At 33.0% G+C, this 27,122-nt stretch overlaps 2 protein-coding genes, 1 long non-coding RNA gene and 1 pseudogene across 7 annotated transcripts; all 4 read right to left on the minus strand.

Annotated features, from left to right (window-relative positions):
* Nucleotides 1-1,126: 1,126 nt before the first annotated feature.
* Nucleotides 1,127-9,560, minus strand: LOC108199988 (umbelliferone 6-dimethylallyltransferase, chloroplastic). 2 transcript variants are annotated; one of them, XM_017368024.2, is made up of 12 exons: nt 9,379-9,560; nt 8,417-8,532; nt 8,256-8,339; nt 8,055-8,129; nt 7,876-7,959; nt 5,486-5,575; nt 4,205-4,306; nt 4,004-4,096; nt 2,637-2,708; nt 2,451-2,546; nt 2,210-2,314; nt 1,127-1,497 (listed from the first exon to the last, which is right to left on the minus strand). In XM_017368024.2, the coding sequence occupies exons 1-12, from the start codon at nt 9,395-9,397 to the stop codon at nt 1,456-1,458; spliced, it is 978 nt and encodes a 325-aa protein (XP_017223513.1). In that variant the 5' UTR covers nt 9,398-9,560; the 3' UTR covers nt 1,127-1,455. The 2 variants fall into 2 exon arrangements, with proteins under 2 accessions (XP_017223513.1, XP_017223511.1); XM_017368022.2 differs by having other exon boundaries at nt 1,235-1,497; nt 8,417-8,601; nt 9,379-9,547.
* Nucleotides 9,561-14,027: 4,467 nt separating this feature from the next.
* Nucleotides 14,028-15,007, minus strand: LOC108198306 (cytochrome P450 CYP736A12-like; the record flags this gene model as incomplete). The annotated part of the gene is made up of 1 exon (XM_017366067.2): nt 14,028-15,007. A coding segment is annotated over one exon (840 nt), but the record flags the coding sequence as incomplete, so codon positions are not given.
* A 3,289-nt stretch (nt 15,008-18,296) lies between these two features.
* Nucleotides 18,297-20,586, minus strand: LOC108199987 (cytochrome P450 CYP736A12-like; annotated as a pseudogene).
* A 3,014-nt stretch (nt 20,587-23,600) lies between these two features.
* Nucleotides 23,601-26,252, minus strand: LOC108197331 (uncharacterized). Of its 4 annotated transcripts, none has more exons than XR_010286080.1 (5): nt 25,936-26,252; nt 25,613-25,748; nt 24,945-24,989; nt 24,574-24,802; nt 23,601-24,102 (listed from the first exon to the last, which is right to left on the minus strand). It is a non-coding gene; the product is annotated as an uncharacterized LOC108197331 (long non-coding RNA). The 4 variants fall into 4 exon arrangements; XR_010286079.1 differs by having other exon boundaries at nt 25,613-25,759; XR_010286078.1 differs by lacking the exon at nt 25,613-25,748 and having other exon boundaries at nt 25,951-26,249.
* Nucleotides 26,253-27,122: the final 870 nt, after the last annotated feature.

Below are 27,122 nucleotides of genomic sequence, written 5' to 3' on the forward strand. Positions count from 1 at the left end.
ATCATCTTCACCTCTATAATAATGGACATCTTATCGCCCATCTTTTATGACTACCCACCACCGCTTGTCACCATAACCTAGCACAACTAGCAACTACTTACCACCATAATGCACCTATTCTCATCACTTAATAACATCACGTACCTCATACAAATATAATTGATTACCAATAATCGACCACCAATAATTAACATAAGTAGATATTCTTAATTATAAAAGATAAAAATTGTTGATTTTCTAATATAAAACTGTGATTAATTGCAGTATAAACCAGCGATTCCTATAATTATAAACAATGATTGTTGAACTGATTTTTAGTTTGTATTTAAAAATGATTTGTATTTTATCACTAGCATAAGGCAAATGATCAAACTAGAAAAACAAATATTGAATAGAAACTAGAAATATCTGTGATTAGCGTGTTTATATTTAATATAGATGATGTAGATCATCTCCAACAGTATCGACTAAAATTGCTAGCTAAAATGATATAAAATATGATTGGGTAAAATTTGGGTAACATCTAAGATTTTGGGATCCGACTAAACTGGCTATAACCATGGTTACTTTTTAAAAGTAGAATGTCTGTACACCTTTGACAAATATAGCTTGCATTATGTTATTGCCTTTGGACATTTAATTTTTTTTAGACAATGTCTATAATTTTTATAAACCGCCTTTTCTAGATTCATTTGATTATTTTACGGAGGATGTGTTGAGAGTAAGAATTCGAAAGGGAATGCCTTGAAGAAAAGTGGTTCGATACCGATTCCAATTAAGGGTGGGTCTCAGAGGGAAAGGTCCTTGTTTTGTAATGATTTTTCGTACTCTGAGCTTTGTGCTAGATTTTGCTCCACCTTGTTTTGTAATGTGTTTGGTGAATCAGTAAGTATTTCAGAAGATGGAGGGTTTTGATGGTATCTCTCTCTCTTACATGAAGATTAGTTTGTTGATGGGGCATTGACAAATAAAATTCATTTTTATCCCTCTTTCCGTTACTAATTCCGTCAGTGATATATAACGGGAGCCACGTACTCTTTTAGACAAAATTTGGCCACATTTCTAAGTGGCTAACTTTTTGTAACTCGGTGTAAAGTTTTGCCGCAACTCAAAAGTTTACTCTAGATTATAATAACATGAACTCAAATAACTGACGTGATGTATGCATCATTTCCGTATTTTGAGCTGTGCTAGAAATGAGAAGTTACAATTTCCAGGTAAAGGAAAGGCAAGATAGTTGAACCATGGAATTTAACAGAGAATGTACAAGTTCTCAAGAAGCTAGGATTCATTTATTACTTCATACCAGATGGTTATCTGGATTCTTATAAAATAGCCACCTAGTTACCAATACCACATCCGTAGGTATTAACACCAGATCCTTGACTGTTGGCATCAACATATTGAAGGAAGCTAGATCCTTCATTTTTATTTTTCTGGAGTTTTTGCATCTTTTCAATGCATAAAATGAATGAGCACATACTCTGCAGAAAATAGCTGCACGCAAATATGGTATTAAGAACAGTATATTCCAAGCCAGTTTGCATTGTGTGCTTGGCTTAAATTAATGTTTGCATAATAAATGAAGAAAATGTTAATGTAGAAAAGTAGACATGCTTAATAGACCTCATTGTAAAGCATCCATTTGCAATTATAATTGGCTGCCGAAACAGTTTCTTTGTAAGCAATTTTATATGGGAACTGATCAAGTTTCATACTCTATGTTTTTATGATCTACATATATATATACTACAACTGGCCTTTATCCGGGGTGAAGAACCAGCTGGGGCGCGTTCACTTGGATGATATGGAATGGGGGAGAATGGCGTGAAATTTGTACTATAATTTGGAGGTGATTGGAGTAAATGTTTATAATTTCATTGCTTCAATCATTCCATTCCAAACTATTTGAATTATAAATTTAACTCACATGTTATGGAAGAAATGCTAGATCCATTCAACTTCGTGGTCGTTAACACTACAATCTTCGTCATAAAAAATTTAGACCAACTATCATATTTAGTTACTATTGTCTTATACATTCTTCTTTCTCTGTAAACTTCTTTTATAATTTTTCATTACATTCTCTTTCCATTTTATTCCATCTAAGTGAATGCAACCTAAGAGTGTTGCCTTAATTTATTATAATATTTGCAGAAATAAGATATCTCACAATCAGATGAGGGAGGTGTACAACATAGTCACATACCTTCCACAAAAACATATAGAAGGATTCTGTTGCCACATCATCATTGAGGTTAAGAGATTTAGCTTGAATAAAAAGAATGTACGCGAGTGTACTGTGGCCTATAACCTGGAAAAGGAGGAAAAAATTATGACAGAACTGTAAGGATGGCCGCTATGACAACTGAGTGTGCGTCAGCGCACAGGCATGTACGTATGCTGATATTGTATGTATAAATACTTTTCTCGAGAACCATATAACTTACAGACACAATCTTGCATACTAGAAACGAGGATGAAGCTCCAATCACCACAGCAAACCCATAGGCAATTAGCAGGATGCTTACACACAGAGAAAAGACCTGCACAGATGAAGGGGCAAAGCTTAACCATAGTACATACTATGTATGTTATTAATTTTGTAAATAGATCAGATTGTTAATGTTACTAACTTTCTTTTTGCCATGCCTGACACAGAATGTTCTGTTGCCAGATGTGCGGTCTCCTTCAAAAACAGGTATGTCCTGTTACAATGTATCAAGCGATCATAAATCAAATCCGAAAATGGATACCGAAACTGTATAGAATTAACATTTTAAATTCTACATATACCCAAATATTGTTTCTATATTTCACTTCAATATTCTAACATCTCAACAAATAGTTAAAATTTATATAATAAAGTCTACATATATATATGTATTCTCAATATTGTGGCTATATTCACTTCAATATTCTTACATCTCAACAAATAATTATAAGTACTTCATTATATCGACGCAACTGAACAAATAGTCTATTCTTACATCTTTGGAACATGTACATTGTCGGCTCCAATTAATCTCCCGCCACCATGAGGCTCATGTTAAGTGAATAGTTCTCTAAAATATAAAAAGTGTTTGGAAAAGATTTTTTTGGGTATTGTTGTAATCTAAGAATTTACACTCAAAATAATACTTACCTTTTGCTCGCAATCAACTGATATAAAATCAAAACTAGTAATGAGTGACCATTTACAGTAAAATATACATCAACATTGATCACTACAAAAACTAAAAAATGACTATTCCACCATCTTATTTGCTGAAAATCATTATTTAGGTTCGCAAGCAAATTGAACATTACTAGAACTACAACTTTAACAAGAATAGAGTACGTGTCTCTAAAATTTCAAACAACTTAAACAAAAAACACTATCTATATATGTTCATGCATATATATATCATAGTCAAAAATTAAGAATCTATTGCAAGACACAGATCATGAGATACTTTGCACAATCAATCTTAATTTACTTCAAATCCTCCTCCTAGTGTTACATAAACCAAACAATATATGGCAAATAAAATTGTTTGTATATTACAGACTTCTTTTCGTTTTGTTTCACCTTTATACTGTCTATAAATTTGTTATAGTTCATTCTTATGAAATAATAATATCTAAGGAGAAGTTATCAAAATAAATTTGTAGCAGCCCTCTTGGGCTGAATAGTGTGTTAATCTTATATTATATCTTTAACAGTCTCCTTTATTCGAAAGTCCATTTGTGAGTTCAGAGTAGATCCTTGAGAGCCCCTCATTTTGGGCAATAATTCCTGGCCAAATCGATTATAAGAATTAAAAATTTTATGCGTACAAGAAAATTCAACTTGAGATCTCACCAACCTGAGCTGTAATGGTGATACAATATATGTTATTTACCAGAACTTCCTAAATTTCGAAGAGCGGCTCTTGCTAGGATCATGTAGTAATTTTTAACAATATAAATTATTATAATATCCAGAACTATAATCCTTCAAATTAAAAATAGTCTGGTTCACCTTGAATAATGCAATACCAACAGAAAAGAAGCTGAAGAAAATAGTCGCAAAGGCCACTGACTTCGTGAAAGCTAATGGTTTCCCGAGTACATGCTGCAGATGTAATTGCTCGTCAAGTCAATAATTATGCAGTATAAGCTCCTGATATCAGTTCAGTGCTCTATGTGTCCACTGCAACAGAGTATGTAATTAATTAGTTACCTGGATGTGATAGAAGACAGCTGGCTGAATCGTGAATCCATGTCCACCGACAATACATAATGCATCAAGGAAGGGGTTCTCTTTCCATCTGAGTAAAGGTAGCTGCCATAAAAACATAATTAGGGAACCCTTTTAATATAACAACAAGCCATGAAAAATGGAGTAGAAGGTTGATATATAAGAGCTAGGGATGGACGGAAGAGATCCACAAAAATTGGTCAGGATTGGGCTGGAAAATACTTCTATTTCTTCAATAGGCTGAAATGCGGGAATTGGAGTATCTAAATGAAGGTGCTTCTTGCATCCTATAACAACTGGGATATTGTCGAAAGCAGATATAACAAGCCCAAGAATGAAGCTGTCCTTTTAAATATAGAGAAAACGGCATTAAAGAATTCTCTAAAAAAAATTCAAGGGGTCGATCAATCAACCTTTAAAAAATCTCGGGAACAAAAATAGCAAAAGAAGCATGGGAAATTCTGCAAAAATCATTGCAAGGTGTGGAGAAAGTCAAAAAGGTGCGGCCCCAACTTCTACCTGGCGAGTTTGAGAATATAAAAATGAAAAATTCTGAAAATATCAAACAAAATGTTACGCGTTTGAAAATGTTAACTAATTAAATGAAAAGAAATGAGGAAAGACTCAATAATGATTGGGTGAAAGAAACTCTTCTTAGTTCGTTAGCAAGAAAATTTGATTATGTCACTATAACTGCGGAGATGTAAAAAAAGAGTACTCGCCCAGAATTTCAATTGATGAGCTTGTAGATTCTTTTCAAGTCTACAAGCAACGAATGAATCGATACGACGATAAGAGTCAGTTAGAGAAAATACTAGAAAGTAAGGTCCATTACAATTCAAGCGGAAATGGCTTTGCATGTGGAAGAGCTAGTTACTGATATGGACGTGAATGTGGAAGGCAACTGTTTTGAGAGATGCCAGAAAAATGAAGGTAACCAATCATCTGGTCGTGATAAAAATTTTAAAGGCTATAAGAAGTGATACAAGATTTTTATAAGGCTGCAAAATATTTTCATAATCGCATATACTTCAAGAAATGAAAGAGAGCTCGGAATGGGAATACGAGTTTGAGGGGGAGTGCTAGAATTCAAACTCGTACTAATTATAATAAGTGGACTAAAAATTGATAATTTTCATTTTTTTAAGTGATAATTTTCTTTTAATCTAAGATGCAATATAATGTCTCTATGACATTGAATGCCTTTCAAAGTTAACATGAAGCTGTTTACCAAAATATGTTATAAGAAAGATGAAAGTTTACCTGGATGGAATATGCAGTTCCAAGTAAAAAATATACAAGAACTCCAATGAACAGTGGTGGAGACTGAAACATGATCCCCATGCCTAAGCACTGAATTGCAATATTCCAAACACAAATTTTCATGTTAGTCTAAAGCACCCAGGAATTTACTAGATATACTTTCTGTGGGGAAATCTGCTAAACCTACAGAGCCGGGCCTGAGGGTGTGCAGAGTGTTCGACGGAACAGGGCCCTAAAATATCAGGGGCACATTTTTTTTATGTAGGTTTATATATATGTATAATCAAAATGGAAAAAAATAGCTAAAAAAGTAAATTTTATTTTTAAGATTAAAAAATTGTAAATGAAAAAAAAATTAAAAAATATTATACACTTCAATAATTTTTAAATGTTATCTTAAATAAGTTATATAAATTCTAAAACAAATACTAATATCATAATCATGTTAATAGAAATAAATACTTGCATTGAAAATAATGGCATTGAAAATTGTAAAAGTTACCCTGCTCTCGAGGTAAAATTCTAATTTAACTGCTAACTTCAATGACTTCATTAAAATTCTACTTATACTATTTTTTTTCTTTCTTAATGACCATATACAATATTATATCATTAAAATAATGATTCAATCTTTAGTAACTAATTTATTTTAAATTATATTTATTTTTAATTTATACATGCATATATATATATATATTAAATATGAAACAAGTAATTTAAATATAAATTGCATTGAATAATGGGTTTATATAATTTTAAAACAAGTATACCTCTAATATAAATTAAAATTGTTAAAGTTGCTGAAATCATACTTGAGGTCAACAATGTCGCAGGAGAGATTGAATGGATTAGCACCGTTATCCATAGAAAATAGTTTGCTAGAGAATGTAGATTATAAAAATATTATTAGTGATTTTGCTTCAAAAAATGCTAGAAGAACAATTTTCAGATAATTTTATATTATCTATGTACTCTTTTTATTTCTCAACAATTTTCAGTTAATTTTTGTAATATGAAAAAAATATTTTATGCACTTTAATTGTGATATGATTTTTACAGTTTTGTGTCAATTTTTATTCTTTCATGTACTTATATTTTTAGACTATTAGAGCAGTATTAGGGCACACTTTTTACATTTTGCACAGGGCACAATAAATCTCAGGCACGGCCCTGTAAACCTATAATGTGTTTGTCATATGAAACCGAAAGAAAAACAAAGATTGCCAGCGTACGTTCTATTTGGCTAAGACTTGCAGATAAAACTATGAAAATGCACTCCTACTTTCACTCTACTGCATTTAATTACACTACTCTCCTTAAGACATGCAACTTCTCTGCAACTTTATCTGCTCGGTTGTAGACTGATTAGTTTGCACCAGGAAACTTACTTAAATAAAGTAAATACTATATACTGTCGGAAAATAAGAGTCGCTTTGATTTTTTATACCTACTCTGGCATCTAAAAAAAACATTGCTCTACACATTATTTATTTCAAATTTTCTTTCCTGGAATAAAAATTTAACATTTATATTTTTATTCAAAAACAAGAAAATTTGAAAAATAATGTGTAGAAACTTTTTTTTTTTACTTCTCAAACTATGCATAAAAAGTCAGATATAGGCAATAATGACTATTTGCCGGACAATCGAATATAATCTAGTCGAAAATAAAAAATTAGTCGAACTTATATAATTTTGACAGGATATTTTCAACCGATTACTTTTGACCGCTCTTTATCGACCTTTAACAATCAAATTTACCGGCCATAACTTTTAGGCCAAGACCCAGAAACCAAAAACAAATTGTAATTTATAATTGCGACCAACTTCGGTTGAAATTATAACTTCGACTTCATTTGATAAAATGTATTTGCTTTGGCCACATTTTTTCCCAAAATATAAGTTGCAAAATTCCTGACGAAAAATTATTTTCAACTACCATCTCTTTTGACTCGGATCATAGGCGGGAAAACCACTGCCCGAACCTGGGAGAGAAAATAATTGACAACCAATGTAGTGGTCGAAAATAGCCTTAATTTCGATCGGCTTATTTCGACCGGTTTTAAGGTAAACTATATATAGTCGTCAAAGATAAATTCTATCATTTATTTTCAAATGCCTTTTTTCGGGGCCGTATCTGGTCGAAAAATAACCCAATCGAAAATAGCCACTTTTCACTTATTTTGAATTATTTTAAATGATTTTTGATAGGGAGCTCGATGGTGAAAGAATATCTTTTAATTCACCAGTGCATTGGACGCAAAATCAGCACCCTCCGGCCAAGAAATGACTGATTGTATTCAGAAATCTAGTAATTAAATTGATATTGAACATTAATTAAATGTAATAATCAGACCTCATTGTGAGTGAAGGAAGTGTCAGTGTCTAACCGTAAAAGCAAAGGCTGAGACAACTGCTTTCCCTTGCCTCATGGAATATTCTCCAGTAGCCAACGGAGAATCGGGCTTATTTAGCTGAGAAATGTAAGCACCAGAAACAATATTTATGTTCGAACAACACACATATATGGTGTACTTATACAAAGAATGACTGTAACTAGTTTAATTACTTTGTCCATTCCGAAATCAACCAATTGATCTAGTCCCACCACGTACAGGTTTACAAAAACAAATGGAATCAATGCCTGCATTTTTCACATAACTCAGAGACATAAATTATTGCAAAACAAAGAAGTTCATTAGTACATCAAGGGCAGCTAATTCTACTCGCAGCTAATTCTACTCGAAATGAAATCATAATTATATCTAACCTGTAGTAGTCCCACAAAAAATGCAGGTGACAAATCTCCAACTGAAGTCAAGGGCAGTACAGAAACCGAACTTACACCAATAACCTATAATTCTGGAACTTGTAAGTCTTTGTTTATAATTAGGTCTTTCAATAAAAAGCAAAATTGAGACTAGTGCGTACCATGCCAGTGACAGTGTACATACGACAAAACCTGTAAAATGCATCCCATTGTTCCCATAGGCTTCTCTTTCGTTTTTCTTTTTTATCATCTTTTGGCTGTACTACTTTGCCACCATCTGGGTGGAATATGTGTATAAGTAGGTTTCTGAAGTATGCTCTTGAATTGTTACCAAAGAGTACGGCAACTGTGGTTTATATCTTATATATATCATCACTTATTATAAAACAAAAGAAAATTTGATAACAAATTAGTTTTGAATTAAAGTTATTTAATTTATGAATTTTGTTAGACTTCTATATCAATTTTTCAAACCAGTATTAAAACAACCAGGGCTAGACGGGCAAGAACTACAATTACCATTACAAATAACATTTACTTATTAGACGTCCAAAACAATTACTAGTTAAGAAATTTAAATTTTACTAAAAATTATAAACTCTACAAGAAAACTTATATTTGTTTAACATAATAATTTTACTAAAATAAAAGACATATATGAGTGAAATAAATTCATATCATGACGTGTATTTCAGAATTAATTTCTTAGAGAAAAATGAAAATTAAAATCACGATCAGATACTAATACATGAAAAGTTATATATTTAAACAACAATATTTAAATATTTATATTAAAATGATGATAATGTAATCAAATAAAAATTTATTATAAATATAATAACAAATAAATTTAATAAATTATTTAAATAGGTGCACCGGTCATAATTAGCTAGTATCATACTGTACTTAAACTATAATTTATTAACAAGCTAGTATCACGAAAAATTCCCATGGCATTGCACAGATAATCTCTGTATATAAAACCACTGGTGCAGTTGTTAGACAATTCAGCAATAGCTTGGCAGTGAAGTAAGACTACCAAGGACGTGACATCAAGAAAATGAATGTAGCTGATTATGATTAAGTTTAGAAAATGCATTGACAGAAATATATGAATAATTACCTCTTTTCCGCTGTTTCATGGCTCCTTAATCTTTAAGCTTCACAGGGCAATGTCTCCCTTGGCCTTCAAGTAGCAACCCACCAGAAGTCTATCTACGGAAGGAAGATAATGGTAGTTACAATTTTACTGAATATTAAGTATGGTAGGTGCAGGCTTGCAGCCACAGTATGAGCACCAATCTCCACCACCTAATTCGCTGACAGCATTTATAAATATATCCAGTGCCCCACTTACACTAGGGAAACTGAGCATTGATGATTTTCCATAATGACAAGGCAAGCAATTACACGCACAGATCTGTCTCATGCCCTTTGATATATGTTAAAACAAAAGTATATTATGGTTACACAAATGTAATAACAAGATGGGACAAAAAAACACTACAATCAATAGACAAGGGCCAAAGCAAACACCATTGTACTCAAAAGTTTAACAATGATGTCTCACAATGGGCTTAATGACCTTTTAGCCCTTTAAGTATGGGTGGATGTTCCGATGCGGCCTCGAAGTTTAAAAACGTACCTTTCGACCCTCAAAGTATCTTTGTCGTACCTTTTAGCCCTTTTTAAAAATACCGGTATAAATCGGGGGATAAACTTGACAATTCATATTTGGGGTAAAGTTTGGGTGTACCTTTTAACCCTTAAAGTATACATCTCGTTCCTTTTAACCCCTAAAGAATACATTAAAATACATTAGATGTTCCTGTTTACCCTTAATGTTTAATGCCCATTTTAACCCTTACGTGTGAAATGTCAACTTTGTCCACCCCGTTATATACCGGTATACGCCATAAAGGGCTAAAAGGTACGACAAAGATACTTTGAGGGTCGTCGAAAGGTACGTTTTTAAACTTCGAGGCCGCATCGGAACATTCACCCCTACTTCGAGGGCTAAAAGGTCATTAAGCCCTCACAATGTTATAAAGATAGGATTCTGAAAGTTTTAGAAAAGTTCAAATCACATTGTTTTTCGAGATTTCTTAATAATGGTGGATTCACCTCATGTACAACAACCACAACAATCAAAATGTCCCAAACATATTAAATTTGGTGCTTAGCATGTGCTCATGGGCCCATAGACAAACCCTTTTCACAATACCAAGTTACTGAACTGTTTAATAAATCTTAAAGCAGCTTTTCGGACATCACCTTTTAGCTGAGAAGCCGCTTTTAAAAAACAGGTCTTCCTATACTTTTGGAAAAAACTGCGAGCTTTTTGCAGGAAGCTGTTACAGATAATTTCACTATTAAACCCAACAAAAACTTTATATTATAACTTAAAATAAGCCGATATCAAAAGAATTAACAACCAATTTTCTGATTTTTACAACAGTAATTTTTTTTTGGACTCTCAAACAGACCCTTAGTATTGGAACATATAGCTCAGCAAAAACACCACAGTTAATAGGAAACACTGCTCCAAATCAGGGCTTGCAGTATAGGTATTCACACAAGTTAATAAACCATTGTTCAATTGATGATCACTGGTATATCGTACAAACTTAAAAAAAGAAATATTTCGAAGAAAAATCCTTTCCATCAGCAACATTTATTCGATGTCAAATCCGAGGACACAAATTTATAGCAAATCAATATACACAAAATCATGAAATAAGTTATAATTACAACAACATTAGAATCTAAAATAAGTGTTCAAATAAAGTCAATACTTAGGAGATATCACCTTCTTCGAGAAATTAACGAGAGAGGAGATATACATATATGTAAAGTGCATACTAATGATAATGTTGCAGACCCACTGACTAAGGCTTTGTCGCAACAAAAGCACGAAGGTCACACTAGTTCCATGGGTGATTGATAGTGTGAGTGCCCTAGAGACAACACTATATTATGTTTTTCTGTTTAAAGACATATGATTATTTATAATATTGTTCTATTGATTATTCCTTTTATAATTTGTTTTATCTTTATTTACTGCGATATAAATGTTATATTAATAAATGTCCTTGGGATATAATATGAGTTCTATATCTCTAAGTAAGTGACTTAGAAATGAGATTGTAAGAATAGTATTGATATTCCTAAATATCCCTAGTCGAGTATTATTATTATGGGACGATGATAATACAGTAAGACTAGTGTGTTTTGTTGACCGATGATCACATCTCATTGATCATAAGTATAGTGATACTAAAGTCAAAAACACAAGCACATGTATAAAATATATATATGGTGCTCGATAGACCCAATGTGAGATTCTTCATGTTTGTTCTGGCATAAGTAATCTCACAATGATATTGATGTAATGATCCTTAGACTTGAAATCATTATTTAAACAAGGATTTAAAATTCATACGAACGCTAGAAACTATTCATTATTTGTCCTCTGCAGCGATTTAATGAATCTCCAAATGTCCACCATCTCAAAAAAAAAAAAAAATTCTAGCCTGCAAAAATTTTCTACCACATCATTCTTATTGTCTATATCAAAGCCAACTTTAGAATCACCAAGGGTCATATCCATATCTAAATATGTGGCGAGATGGCCACTCCTATGGATTCAATAAGAACAACCTATCAAAGTGTCGGCAAGATATCTTCCAGAAGTGTAAATAGTTAAATAAGATTAAAATGGTTCATCTTGGTCCCTCCTAGTCTGTTTAATCTGCTACACTAGGTCATGAAGTTCTTCCAACCCAAAGTTCAATTGCTCTTGAGCTCAGATGATAATTTAGAATTGCACCCAGGAGATTACACAATAGAGAGTAATCTTCATCCCTTAGTATAATACCCAAAATACAGGTGTTTTAACACCAAGATTGGTACAAATCTATTTTAACGGAAATAGAAGTCTTGTAATACTTATTTTTACAATCTCTTTACGGACATCTAATTAATAAGCCCACCATTTCTTCCACCAAGATTCTCACAAGCAAATTTAATGAAATCAAATACCATTTTTGTATTCGTCCCTCAAATATCTTGATTCATTAAATCGATTACGACCAATATTCTAAATACTATCGGATGCTATCTACAAAGCATTACATACTTTGAATTTATTTGAATGCATTTCTATACATATGCAATAATAAAAATGTGCCACAATTATAGTCTATAGAAACATAATATAATCATATATATATATATATATATATATATATATATATATATATATATATATAGTCCTACTCCAATAGATACCAAATTAGCCTAAAAACTAAAAACCAGTTTCTGGACAGTTTTTTATCACTATTTTTAACTATAGAAATCACTGATTTGTACATAACATATCACTAATTTATATATAGCCTATCTCACGGATATAAATATATATATATATATACACATATATGCGACGTATATGACCATCATCTTCACCCAAATCGTAATAATGGACCTCTTACCACCATTACTAGACGTTTACATGACTTGCCACCATTGTCTATCATCATCAATAATCACATACATTTTCCATCATAACTTACAAAACTAACGACTACTTACCATCATCATACAACTTCTCTTGCGGCTTCCTACCGTCAAGAACCTTCCTACGGATGAAATTTTTCATCTATAATCGATTATCAATAGTTTAGATAAGTAGATTTTTCTCAATTTTGATAATAAAAATTGTTGTTTACATAATGTATAAAAACAGTGATCAACGCAGTATCAATTAGTGATACCCGTAGTTATAAATAGTGGTAGGGAAACTGATTTCTAGTTTTTATTTTAAGAGTGTTTTCTATTTGATCATGAGAGCATATATATATATATATATATATATCCAACAATTACAATAATTAAGAAATATAATCATATATAGATTAATAATGACTAAAAACAATTACTTTAATGAGATTTCATGTAAAAACGATGAACTTGTGGAGCAAAAGGAAGCAAAGGAGAGGAATGGGGCTAAAAAGAGGAAAATATTTGGGAAAACAACCGCTTTGTGCCGCTAATTTCGACGGTTTACGGTTGAAAATATAAATTCCGCCTAAAATGGTCGAAATTATTAGTTCCACAGTATATAGTCAAAGATAATATTTTCGAATGTTTTAGATAGCTAGAACTTATATTTTTTTCTATTTGAAATTTAAACTTTTAAACCGCATATATAGGAATTTTAACTCCGCAATACTATTTATCATTTTAATTTTTTTAAAAAAATTAAAAAAATTATTAATAGAAAAATTATTTCGAAAATAAAATTTTAAATACAGAATTAATATATCTAAATATGTGTGGTTCGAATAAAAAATAAATATTAAAGTAAGATAAAATACTAGTCATCATCATAATTTAATTCCCAAGAAAACCTTAGTACAGACAAACCCTATTATTCCACCGTGCTTATTGATATGCCCGTTTTAAGTTATTTTTGACTTAATTTTAAAAAATTTGTTTGTGCAATAAGACATGAGTCTCTAACTTTATGAATAAGACGAAAACTGAATTAAGCACAAGTTAGTATCACGTATTCTTTTATTAACTGAATTTAATTTTATTATTTATCTTAATAAAATCAATTTCAACACTAAAACAAATAATCTAGCTATCAAATTCATACTTTTAGTTACTCCTATTTAAATAACTCGTAAATCATATATAATATAATCTTATCAAAACAGACAATTTTAGACAAGCATTTATTCCATTAACTTACTATTAGGCCCCAGGTCCTAATTTTAAGTCCAGGAATTGCAATAACTCCGAACGCCCACACAACATTCTACAAAGCCACCTTATTAGCAAAAGGGTGACGAATGATTCATCAAATAATTCAACCCAACAACCACATAATTCCATCAATGTAGAATTTAATTCTTCCTAAATTTAGGTATTGCCAGAATATGATTTGCTCTTGACAAGGACAGACCGAAAGTTTCATCCATATCTAACTCATCAGATGATGCGCCAAGAGGTAGCTCCCAGTCGAAACTGTGTACCAACTGAGCTACCACCAATTTAATGTTTAGCAGACCAAGGTGCATGCCCGGACAACCTCTTCGGCCAGAACCAAACGATATTAGTTTGAAACTATTTCCCTGGAAATCTATGTTGCTACCCAAAAATCTTTCGGGAATGAATTCTTCCACATTTTCTGACCAAATTTTAGGATCTTTTCCGATGCTCCAATTATTAATGATTATTCGCGAGTTCTTCTTAATGTCATATCCATCAATCACGATGTCCTCCATTGACTGGCGAGGAACTAACAGCGGTGCCACTGGATGTAGTCTCATGCTTTCCTTGACAACCAGGTCTAGATAGGGTAGTTTTGAAAGCTGTGATTCTTCCACAAGTTCACAATCTAATACGACATTTCTGATTTCTTGTTGCAGTAGTTTCATTACTCTTTGATGTCGTAACAGTTCTGACATGATCCACTGGATTGCGGTCTGGGAGGTATCAATGGATCCAAATATCATGTCTAAAAGAATTGCTTTGATGTTTGATTTATCAATGGTGTTCGCTAATTGCCCATGAACACTTGTGGGATTATTTTTTAATGCTAAAATGATATCCACGAAGTCCCTAGAAAGCTTTGTAGAGTCATTTTTAGCATACTGTTCGTGATCATGAATGATAGTTTCCAAGATTTTGTCAATTGCCTTGCTAGCTACTCTGAGCCGACGAGTATATCCCTGGAAATAAAATTCAAATTAAACTCAATTCTATAATAAAATTTCTATTGTTTATTGTAAATTTCAAGATTGAAAGATCATAGTGGTTGAGTAACCTGCGGAGGAACATCATAATTTATTTACTTCCTGGATTCTAATATTAGATCCTGTTCGTGACAATTTTTTTCATAAATTATTTTACATCCCGAAATTCTAATATAAGATTGTTGGTGACTAGCAGACCTAAATTTTTGGGGTGTTTGGCCAGGCATTTAAGCCCGGGTTCTGGATTTATAAGTTAGAAGCACTTATTCAGTTATTCATACCGTTTGTGTAAAAAGTCAAGATGTACTTATAAGAAGCACTTATTTGGGTTTGTCTATGTGATACCGTTGTTGACAACTTTTTTCTTTGTTGGCTGAGGGGAAAATGTAGGGGTATTTAAATTTGCATTCAATTATATCAAGGAAAAAACACATTCAGTTATAGCATAACATATGATGATAATGGTAGTTGCAATTTTACTGAATATTAAGTATGGTAGGTGCAGGCTTGCAGCCACAGTATGAGCACCAATCTCCACCACCTAATTCGCTGACAGCATTTATAAATATTTCCAGTGCCCCACTTACACTAGGGAAACTGAGCATTGATGATTTTCCATAATGACAAGGCAGGCAATTACACGTACAGATCTGTCTCATGCCCTTTGATGTTAAAACAAAAGTATATTATGGTTACACAAATGTAATCACAAGATGGGACAAAAAAACACTACAACTAATAGACAAGGGCCAAAGCAAACACCATTGTACTCAAAATTTTAACAATGATGTCTCACAATGTTATAAGGATAGGGTTCTGAAAGTTTTAGAAAAGTTCAAATCACATGCATTGTTTTTCAAGATTTTTTTAATAATGGTGGACTAACCTCATATACAACAACCATACCAATCAAAATGCCCCAAACATATTAGATTTAGTGCTTAGCATGTGCTGATGGGCACATAGACAAACCTGTTTCACAATGCAAGTTACTGAACTGTTTGGTAAATCTTAAAGCAGCTTTTCGGCACAGCACTTTTTAGCTGAAAAGCGGCTTTTAGAAAAAGCAGGAGACCTATGCTTTTAGAAAAAGCTGCCAGCTTTTTGCAGGAAACTGTTATAGATTTCACTATTAAACCCAACAAAAACTTTATATTATAACTTAAAATAAGCTGATATCAAAAGAATTAACAAGCAATTTTCTGATTTGTGCAACAACACTTTTTTTTTGGACTCTCAAACATACCCTTAGTATTGGAACATATAGCTCAGCAAAAACACGGCAGTTAAAAGGAAACAATGCTCCAAATCAGGGCTTGCAGTATAGGTATTCACACAAGTTAATAAACCATTGTTCAATTGATGATCACTGGTATATATGTCGTACAAACTTAAAAAAAGAAATATTTAGAAGAAAAATCCTTTCCATCAGCAACATATATTTGATGTCAAATCCGAGGACACAAATTTATAGCAAATCAATATACAAAAAATCATGAAATAAGTTTTAATTACAACAACATTAAAATCTAAAATAAGTGTTCAAATAAAGTCAATATTTAAACAAGGATTTAAAATTCATACGAAAGCTAGCAACTATTCATTATTGGTCCTCTGCAGCGATGTAGTGAATCTCCAAATGTCCACCATCTCCAAAAAAAAATAAATTCTAGCCTGCAAAAAATTCTCTGCCACATATCATTCTCATTGTCTATATCAAAGCCAACTTTAGAATCACCAAGGGTCATATCCATATCTAAATATGTGGCAAGATGGCCCTCCTATGATTCAATAAGAACAACCTATCAAAGTGTCGGCAAGATATCTTCCAGAAGTGTAAATAGTTAAATAAGATTAAAATGGTTCATCTTGGTCCCTAGTCTGTTTAATCTGCTACACTAGGTCATGAAGTTCTTCAAACCCAAAGTTCAAATGCTCTTGATTCTTGAGCTCAGATGATAATTTAGAATTGCACCCAAAGAGATTACACAATAGAGAGTTATCTTCGTCCCTTAGTATAATACCCAAAATACAGGTGTTCTAACACCGAGATTGGTACCAATCTAGTTTAACGGAAATAGAAGTCTTGTAATGCTTATTTTTACAATCTCCACGCGGACATCTAATAAGCCCACCATTTCTTCCACACCAAGATTCTCACAAGCAAATTTAATGAAATCATCAACACCATTAATTTTGTATTCAAATATCTTGATTCATTAAATCAATTACGTTTAATATTCTAACTACCATCGGGATGCTATCTACAAAGAATTACATATTTTTAATTTATTTGAATGCATTTCTATACATATGCAATAATAAAAATGTGCCACAATTATGGAAATATAATATAATCATAAATACATATATAAAAAACCAACAATTACAATAGTTAAGAAATATAATCATATATAGATTAATATGACTAAAAGCAATTACTTAAAGTTTTAAGGAGATTTCATGTGATCAAAACCATGAACTTGTGGAGCAAAAGGAAGCAAAGAAGCAAAGAGAGGAATAGGGCTAAAAAGAGGAAATTTTGGGGAAACAAGGGCCAGCCAAAGTGTGATAGGACTTTTGATTTTGTGCCGCTAATTTCGACTGTTTAGGGTTGAAAATATAGAGTTCCGCCTAAAAGGCCTAAATTATTAGTTCCACTTTATATAGTCAAACATAATATTTTCTAATGTTTTAGGTAGGTAGAACTTATATTCTTTTTTTATTTGAAATTTAAACTTTTAACCCGCATATTTAGGAATTTTAACTCTGCAATGCTATTTCTCATTTTAATTTTTTTTTAAAAAAATTATTAATAGAAAAATTATTTTGAAAATAAAATTTTAAATACAGAATTAATATATCTAAATATGTGTGGTTTAAATAAAAAATAAATATTAAAGTAAGATAAAATACTATATCATCATAATTTAATTCCCAAGAAAACCTTAGAAAACTCAATTGAGCATGTGTACAGCTTCACTGAAGCATGGAAAAACAAACCCTACTATTCCACCGTGCTTATATGCCCTTTAAGCTATTTTTGACTTAATCTTAAAAAATTTGTTTGTGTAATAAGACATAAGTCTCTAACTTTATTAATAAGACGAAAACTCACTTAAGCACAAGTTATAGTACCATGTATTTTTTTTATAAACTGATTTTAATTTTATGATTTATCTTAATAAAATCAATTTCAACACTAAAACAAATAATCTATCAAATTCATATTTTTAATTATTATTTAAGTAACTCATAAATCATATATAATATAATATTATCAAAACAGAAGCATTTATTCCATTAACTTACTATTAAGCCCCATGTCTAAAGGCCCACAAAACATAATCCTACAAAGCCACTTTATTAGCAAAAGGGTGACGAATGATTCATCAAATAATTCAACCCAACAACCACATAATTCCATCAATGTAAAATTTAATTCTTCCTAAATTTAGGTATTGCCAGAATATGATTTGCTCTTGACAGGGACAGACCGAAAGTTTCATCCATATCTAACTCATCAGATGATGCGCCAAGAGGTAGCTCCCAGTCGAAACTGTGTACCAACTGAGCTACCACCAATTTAATGTTTAGCAGACCAAGGTGCATGCCCGGACAACCTCTTCGGCCTGAACCAAACGATATTAGTTTGAAACTATTTCCCTGGAAATCTATGTTGCTACCCAAAAATCTCTCAGGAATGAATTCTTCCACATTTTCTGACCAAATTTTAGGATCTTTTCCGATGCTCCAATTATTAATGATTATTCGCGAGTTCTTCTTAATGTCATATCCATCAATCACGATGTCCTCCATTGACTGGCGAGGAACTAACAGCGGTGCCACTGGATGTAGTCTCATGCTTTCCTTGACAACCAGGTCTAGATAGGGTAGTTTTGAAAGCTGTGATTCTTCCACAAGTTCACAATCTAATACGACATTTCTGATTTCTTGTTGCAGTAGTTTCATTACTCTTTGATGTCGTAACAGTTCTGACATGATCCACTGGATTGCGGTCTGGGAGGTATCAATGGATCCAAATATCATGTCTAAAAGAATTGCTTTGATGTTTGATTTATCAATGGTGTTCGCTAATTGCCCATGAACACTTGTGGGATTGTTTTTTAATGCTAGAATGATATCCACGAAGTCCCTAGAAAGCTTTGTAGAGTCATTTTTAATTAGCATACTGTTCGTGATCATGAATGATAGTTTCCAAGATTTTGTCAATTGCCTTGCTAGCTACTCTGAGCCGACGAGTATATCCCTGGAACCAAAATTCAAATTAAACTCAATTCTATAATAAAATTTCTATTGTTTATTGTAAATTTTAAGATTGAAAGATCATAGTGGTTGAGTAACCTGCGGAGGAACATCATAATTTATTTACTTCCTGCATTCTAATATTAGATCCTGTTCGTGACAATTTTTTTTATAAATTATTTTACATCCCGAAATTCTAATATAAGATTGTTGGTGACTAGCGGACCTAAATTTTTGGGGTGTTTGGCCAGGCATTTAAGCCCGGGTTCTGGATTTATAAGTTAGAAGCACTTATTCAGTTATTCGTACCGTTTGTGTAAAAAGTCAAGAAGTACTTATAAGCGGCACTTATTTGGGTTTGTCTATGTGATGTAGGTGTACCGTTGTTGACAACTTTTTTCTTTGTTGGCTGAGGGGAAAATGTAGGGGTATTTAAATTTGCATTCAATTATATCAAGGAAAAAACACATTCAGTTATAGCATAACATATGATGTTGCTTGTTGCTATATATATAGGATCCATCAAATCAGCAAATATAATGTTGATACCTGGAGATCAAATGCCCCTAAAAGTGGGATATAATCAGCAATATTGAAGGCTCCCACAAGCTCGGTCAACTCATGAACTATCTCATTCAAATCAAACCTATCATCCTTGCTCTTCCCAAACAACATTCTCCGAGTCATGTCTTCAATCAGATGTGCCACCTTGTCGCTAACATCCACAGTTTCACCCGTCCGTGCTGCATTTTTTAGATAGTCCACCAGCAACCCCAGCTCCTCCCTTCTCAGCGTGGACATGGAGTCGATTTTCGTGACACTGAGAAGCTCCATTGTACAAAACTTCCTGACACTCCGCCAGTACGCACCATATTCTGTAAATGCCATGCCTTTGGTGCCATATGATAAGTACTCTGCAGCCTGAGAATCAGGACGGCTAGCAAAAACCGTGTCATGAGTCTTGAGAAAGACCTCAGCAGCAGCTGGTGAGGAGACCACAATTGTAGGGACCAAACCTAGGCGAATTGACATTATCGGACCATATTTTTCTGACAGCTTATGGAGACTTCGGTGGGGGAGTTTCCCTAACATGTGGAGGTGACCAATAACAGGTAAGCCTCTAGGACCAGGTGGTGTCCTCGGCCCAACATGCCGTAGGCATTGATAGATGAACCACCACAAGGCTCCCACGATAACCACAAGTAAGGCTAAAAATGTCGGCCACATTTTCAGGACTACTCCTGTTTTCTTGCTTTCTTATCCAGGACAGTTGCATACTGCATAAGCTTTCCACATATATGAACACATGTCATTTATTGATTTCAACAATAAAAGTATCTAGATTGTCCTTCACGTAATTGGAAATTTAAGTCGATGGGCTGACCGACAGATAAGAAAGCAACGCAATCAATAAATTATATCATGCAATACTGGCTAGCAATATTATTGCATTGTCTCTTCCATGAAAATTATAATTTTGCTTCTACAAAATGGAGACTATTATGTAAAAATTCAAGACTCACTAGCATGTGAAACATATGTGGGAGGCGCTTGGGTCTATTCTATATAACCATTTTAAGACATTCAAATGAAGTTTTGTAATTTCTCTAAGATCAGAAGTCCAGTGCTGACTAATTAAAACGACTATCTGAAATACCCATTGTTGGAATAATCTTAAATTTAGTTATTATTATTATTTGTTTAGTTATTTATTTGGAGGATTAATTTAAGATTGAAATAGTTGGATGTTTGTTGGAGTTCTAGAGAGTTTGTAGGAGATATATATTGAGTCTATCTTGTTTTAGGAGATTTATTAAAATAGTAGTACAATACTATTAGGAGTCAAGTACGTTTGTTTTAAATATGGCATGTAATCTCTTTTTAGAGGTACAAGGAGGAATATAACAAGAAGAAGTACAATGTAGTTCTTGAGAGAGTTCCGCTCTTGTACATATCAATTGCAATCTTGTTCTATAGTTATAATTCTAGTTTTTATTTTCAACATGGTATCAGAGCGAGGTTCTTTGTGGCATAATAATATGATTTTCAAGAAGCAATTCAAGCTGAGAAGGTGGTTACAACAGAAGGGCTGCCGAGAAAGATTTGATGCGGTATGGGCAAGTGGGAGGTATCATCATGTGCAGTATGGGATGCATATGGGGCTACTTTCTACTCTGTTTGCACTAACCAGTAGAAGTTAAAATTAGAGAAAAAAGCTGAAGCCTTGGTGCTCAGGATGATGGAGAGAAGTGCTCCAATGAATATGGTGTTGATGAGAAGTGCATCAACAAATTGGGTGTTGATGAGAAGTGCATCAACAAATTGGTGTTGATGAAAAGTGCATCAACAAATTGGTGGTGGTGAGAAGTGCATCACAGATGAAGAGAAGTGCTTCATAAATTATGTTAAGTAAATTTAAGATTATGGGGGTGATTGTTGGAATAATCTTAAATTTAGTTATTATTATTATTTGTTTAGTTATTTATTTGGAGGATTAATTTAAGATTGAAGTAGTTGGATGTTTGTTGGAGTTCTAGAGAGTTTGTAGGAGATATTGAGTCTATCTTGTTTTAGGAAATTTATTAAAATAGTAGTACAATACTATTAGGAGTCAAGTACGTTTGTTTTAAATATGGCATGTAATCTCTTTTTAGAGGTACAAGGAGGAATATAACAAGAAGAAGTACAATGTAGTTCTTAATATAGCATGTAATCTCTTTTTAGAGGTACAAGGAGGAATATAACAAGAAGAAGTACAATGTAGTTCTTGAGAGAGTCCCGCTCTTGTACATATCAATTGCAATCTTGTTCTATAGTTATAATTCTAGATTTTATTTTCAACACCCGTGTGAGTTGGATTTACATGCTCCTGCTAAATCATGCTTCCAAACACCTTGACAATGGAGAAGAATTGGTTATCTATTATGGTATGACAGCTCACCCTCAGCTAGGGGTGAGCATTCGGTCGGTTCCGTCGAAAACCGGACCGAACCGAATAGACGGAGAACCGAAACTTGAATTTTTTGCGGACCGAAATTCTATAATGGACCTAACTGAACCAAAATTCGGTTCGGTCCAGTCCAGACCAAAAGAACCGAAATTATTTTAAAATAAAAATTTATATTATAAAGAAACTAAAATTCATGATTTTTTTTAAAATTTTAAAATTAATTAATCACCACCAATTCATCAAAGATAGGTATAATTAAATTTACAAATTAGACATTATAATTATAACATATAAGATATGTATATATTATATAAATATAAATTAATATTATATGCTATTTGGACTATTCGGTTTATTCGGTCCGGACTGAAATATTTTTTTACGGACCGGACCGGACCGGACCGAATTTTATTCCGGTCTATTCGGACCGGACCAAATGGACCTAATTTTCAGAAAATTGGGACCGAACTGAACCGAATTTGCACGGTTTGGTTCGGTTCTTCGGTTCCGGTTCGGTTTTGCTCAACCCTACCCTCAGTCGAGACTCCTCTCTCATAATTTATTATTAAGGACGCGAAAACAAGTGTATGGTCCAAAGATACGGAAGCTATGGGCGACTGTGTTCCACTCTCGACTCATAAATAGAATTTCGAGTGAAGGGGAATGTTAGAATATAATATGATTCTGATAAATCCTCTTCCCAACATCTTAAATTTTGGGTGAATTGGTTAATTAACATGGTATCAGAGCTCAGGCGTGTGGGAGACTCCTTGCGACTCCAATATTCTCATATCTAATTATGGACTCAAGGCAAATTAATGGGCGCCCCTAATCCATGGGTGAGGGCGAATGTTGAATAATATATGATCATGTTCGAGTTCAAGTCCTTGCGACCCTAATTTCAACACGTTGAGGGTTGGGAGAATTGGTCACTTAATGGGAGTTGGAGTGTGCTTAGATCTTGCTTGAACCAGATTCGACAAGCCTCCACTCCTACATGACAGAAAGTGAGAATATCCTTTGGACAAGGTAGCGGAAAGTGCCCCTTTTATCATATACCGCATAATACAATGCCTCCAGTGCATACTAGCTGTGTGATACTGGAGACATGTCTTCACTATAAAAGTATAAATACCACTACACCAAATACAGGTATTTCCGACAGCCATTTTAGCCTACATTCTGTCAGAAGAATGCTTTCTTCTGACAGACTACCTCTGTCGGAAAACTTGTAGTCAAAAGTTCTGAATTGCGTCGGAAGTTACAATTTTGTTGGAAGGTAATGTGGGACCCACTACTTACTTATTATAATAATAAACCAAACATCTGACAAATAGGTCTGTCAGAAATTTACAATTAAAAAAAGAAAAAAATAAATAAATTTATTTTCGTACTAAAAGTCTAAAATAATAATACAAACCTTCTGACAAATAAACTTAGTCATAAATTACATACTTCCAACAGAGACTAATATACTCTGCAATACCATATTTTAGGCACGCAACTGAAAATGAAACCATAGCAACTACACTTACAATACTGTAAACTTGCCGCTTATATTAAACATTCATAAACAAAAGGAAGAGTAGCAAAATTCGTCAGCCCGTGTCTTTTCTTCTCTCAGAATCTCACAAACTTATTCACAAACTTTTCTTCTCCTGAGCTTGTTCCTGAGGACGTGGACCCTATATGGTCAACTAGCACTAAGAAGATTCTTTCCTCGGGCAAGGGAATAATGCGTCGAGTCATTAGTCTTACTTCTGGACTCCATGATCTCTTGTGTGATCCACGATGCGGACCCTTCTTGCTTCTGGGAGCATTGATGTCTTTCTGGGGTGTTTGGATGCGGAGATCTCAAGCAGCTAACCTGATCAAGTCACAAACCAGGAAAGAACCTTGTACTGTGGTAAGTTGTTGGTCCAGAAATTCTGTTTTCTCATATCACTGACTCGTTTAACTGCCAACTGTAAGTGTGTATATTAACCTAAATGCTTTACCTAATGTTCATTCATTCATTTTAAATGGTTTTGATCTATTTCTTGATCTTCATCATATCTTTGAAAACAAGCACATGGGGCTGTAAGCTGGTAATATACATGTCAAATGTTGCCGTTTGCTGGTAATATACATGTCAAATGTTAGCACTGTTTCATATTTATATGTAGCATCTTCAATAGATATCATATGTTTTTATTAACGAGACCGGTATAAATAATACAAGGTGGCATCATTTTTCTTTTATTTGGTTTTAACTAGGAAATGTTTGCAAATTAAATTCAACAGAGTTATATGCTCCTGTATACACACTATCAAGAAAGTGCTAGAAAAAGATGGTTACCTAGGCGCAAACTTATTCAGATCCAATCCCAGCATACCAACAATCTCCTCAATTGCCAGTCTCTGACACAACGCTGATCCTGTTAGTTGCAATTGATCAAACGCTCTAGCACAAGTCTCCAGTTGATTCTCCAAGTTGTATTTATCAACATTGTAAAATACAGGAATAACCACAAGTCTACTTGTACCATTACACTCCCTGATCTCGACCAGCTCATCCATGGCCTTGCCTGAAGCAACATAGTGTTTGGAGAAAACAACAGCAATAAACTCATCAGAGGATTATAATTATCACATTAACTGCAAAAAACTGTTAGATTTTTTCTTATCTTCTAACTCTTTTTAACTATGTTTGGTAGAAGTTGAGTTTACCTCTCTGCGTGCTTCAACATTGGCAGATCATAAATGTGATTTGTCCTGTTATAACAGACATGTAGATAATAAATATATAAGTATATAATATATAATATAATAGATATATGTGTCATGCCAAAGTTTATTTTACTCTACATCAGCTAGTAAATAAACTTACACATTATTAGCAATGTGGAAAAAAAGGTAATGTAATGTGCAAGTTTATTTTACTCTACATCAGCTAGTAAATAAACTTACACATTATTATATGCAAGGTATTTGTGATTCTCAAATGGTTTGGCTTTGCGCATTTGTAAAGCTAAACATGTAAAAAATATGTAAGTTCATGACCAGTCAAACCAGAGCTAGATGATCAACTATAATTCCGAGAACTGCTACATAATTGGACTGCCTTCTGATCAACCAGAATACAGATCATGACCACATTGACAACCATCTTGTAACTAAGCTCTTTGAAGCTATGCTACAAGGTTTCATTATATATATATATATAGAAACAACATGTATGTCCTAGCATTCTATACAACAGAATGGAATACAACAGATCCATGATGTATGCTATCAAACATTGATGCAGATAGATGTTTCTTGCTCCGATTCTAGTGTTAAATCTCACCTGCAGAAGGCATGGATACATAAATCACCAACAAGTGCTCTAGATATACCTTAAGATTAGTATCAAAAACTGACGCTAAACAAGCAGTGTAGATACATCTACTAAGGCGTCCGAGACCATCTTTTAATACCCAATTGAGGGCAGCAGCAGATGGAAGCGAATGAGCATACCCAATTCCAATTGCCCTAAACATTGCCTAACAGTAAATAATTCAAAATCCTAATAATCACCACATCACAATTTGCCAATAGTCATGAAAGAACGAAACTTTAAGACAACAAACCCGAACTTAAAAAATCTAAACAAGAACAAAGATAACAAGTTCACAAACAAACAAAAAACAACCAATTACAAAGTGCAAAAGATTAAAACCTGAGTAGCAAGAACCTGAGTAGCAAGAAGAGTCAAACTCCCATTTCTGGAATGCTGCAAGAAAACCCCAATTAATTGAAGCCCTAATCACCTGTAAAATTAAAATAAAATTAGTAAAAGCCTTCTAATTGGAACCAAAGACTTGTGTATTCAACTAACAAATCTTTAATTTATCCTTCAATTCATCCTTCAATTTTGTTGTCGAGAGTGTTCGGGAGAGAGAAAATCGAAAGAGAGCTGGGAATCGAGAGAGAGGCAGGACAGGCGAGTCCTTCAATTTTTATGTAATTGTTTTGTTTTGGGGGGAAGTATAAGTGTTTTCATTTGGGGGGAAAAAGTCCCGCCACCGTTTCACTCTACAACTTTTATTTTCTTAATTTAATTTTTTTTATTTTCATTAATGAAATTGTTACGTTTTATATTTCAATTTAGAAAAATATATTATCTTATGCATTTATATTATATTATACATAATAGATTTTTGTAATATCATATATATATATATATATATATATATATATATATATATATATATATGAGTCAAGTTCTATGGAGTACAAAAGAAATTGGAGTATTGGAGTACAAGATTCATAAAATATAATCTAGTCATTTGAATATTAATTTTTTTTGTTCTACAATATTTGTAAACATCCTACAACCTGCAGATTATATTTTACAACATAAACATTGTAATCAAAAGATAGAACAGTTACTTTTATAAATCGTAGGACATTATGTTCTGCAATATAATTTATAAGCAGAACAACAATCTTAATGCTTGTTAAAGTTGAAAGATATAAATGTTATTTTACACCAACTATAAGAAAGATTGTAGAAGGGGGGGTTGAATGCAATCTTTTACAAATCTAAAAGATTCAAGAACAATACACTAAGAACACAATAAACAGAAAAATACCAAGTATTAAAAATACGGGTGGATTGAATGATCCACCCGTGAGATTTTATATAGAAGAATCTGTGGATTGTTTTACAATTCGCACAGCTGCTGGTTCATCACTCAAACAAGTTCTAACTCTCAGATTTTTCTCTCAAGTAATTTGAACAAGTTCAACTGATGCTACTAACTTGGTTATATACTCCAAGTTTTACAAAGCTTTTAGCTAGATTACAAAATGCACTCTAATCTAAAAACAATGCTGCACAACTTTGTCTTATGCATGCTTTCT

The sequence above is a fragment of the Daucus carota genome, chromosome 8, assembly GCF_001625215.2.
Source record: "Daucus carota subsp. sativus chromosome 8, DH1 v3.0, whole genome shotgun sequence".
In the NCBI taxonomy this organism is placed as follows: domain Eukaryota; kingdom Viridiplantae; phylum Streptophyta; class Magnoliopsida; order Apiales; family Apiaceae; genus Daucus; species Daucus carota.

Bases quoted from the DNA above. Each gene is read 5' to 3' on its own strand.
- LOC108199988 (XM_017368022.2), bottom strand. The intron at 2,315-2,450 runs GTAAGTTATATG...CTCCTTTTCCAG, and splicing joins TAGTATGCAAGATTGTGTCT to GTTATAGGCCACAGTACACT. The intron at 1,498-2,209 runs GTATGTGACTAT...ATTTGCGTGCAG, and splicing joins TCTATATGTTTTTGTGGAAG to CTATTTTCTGCAGAGTATGT.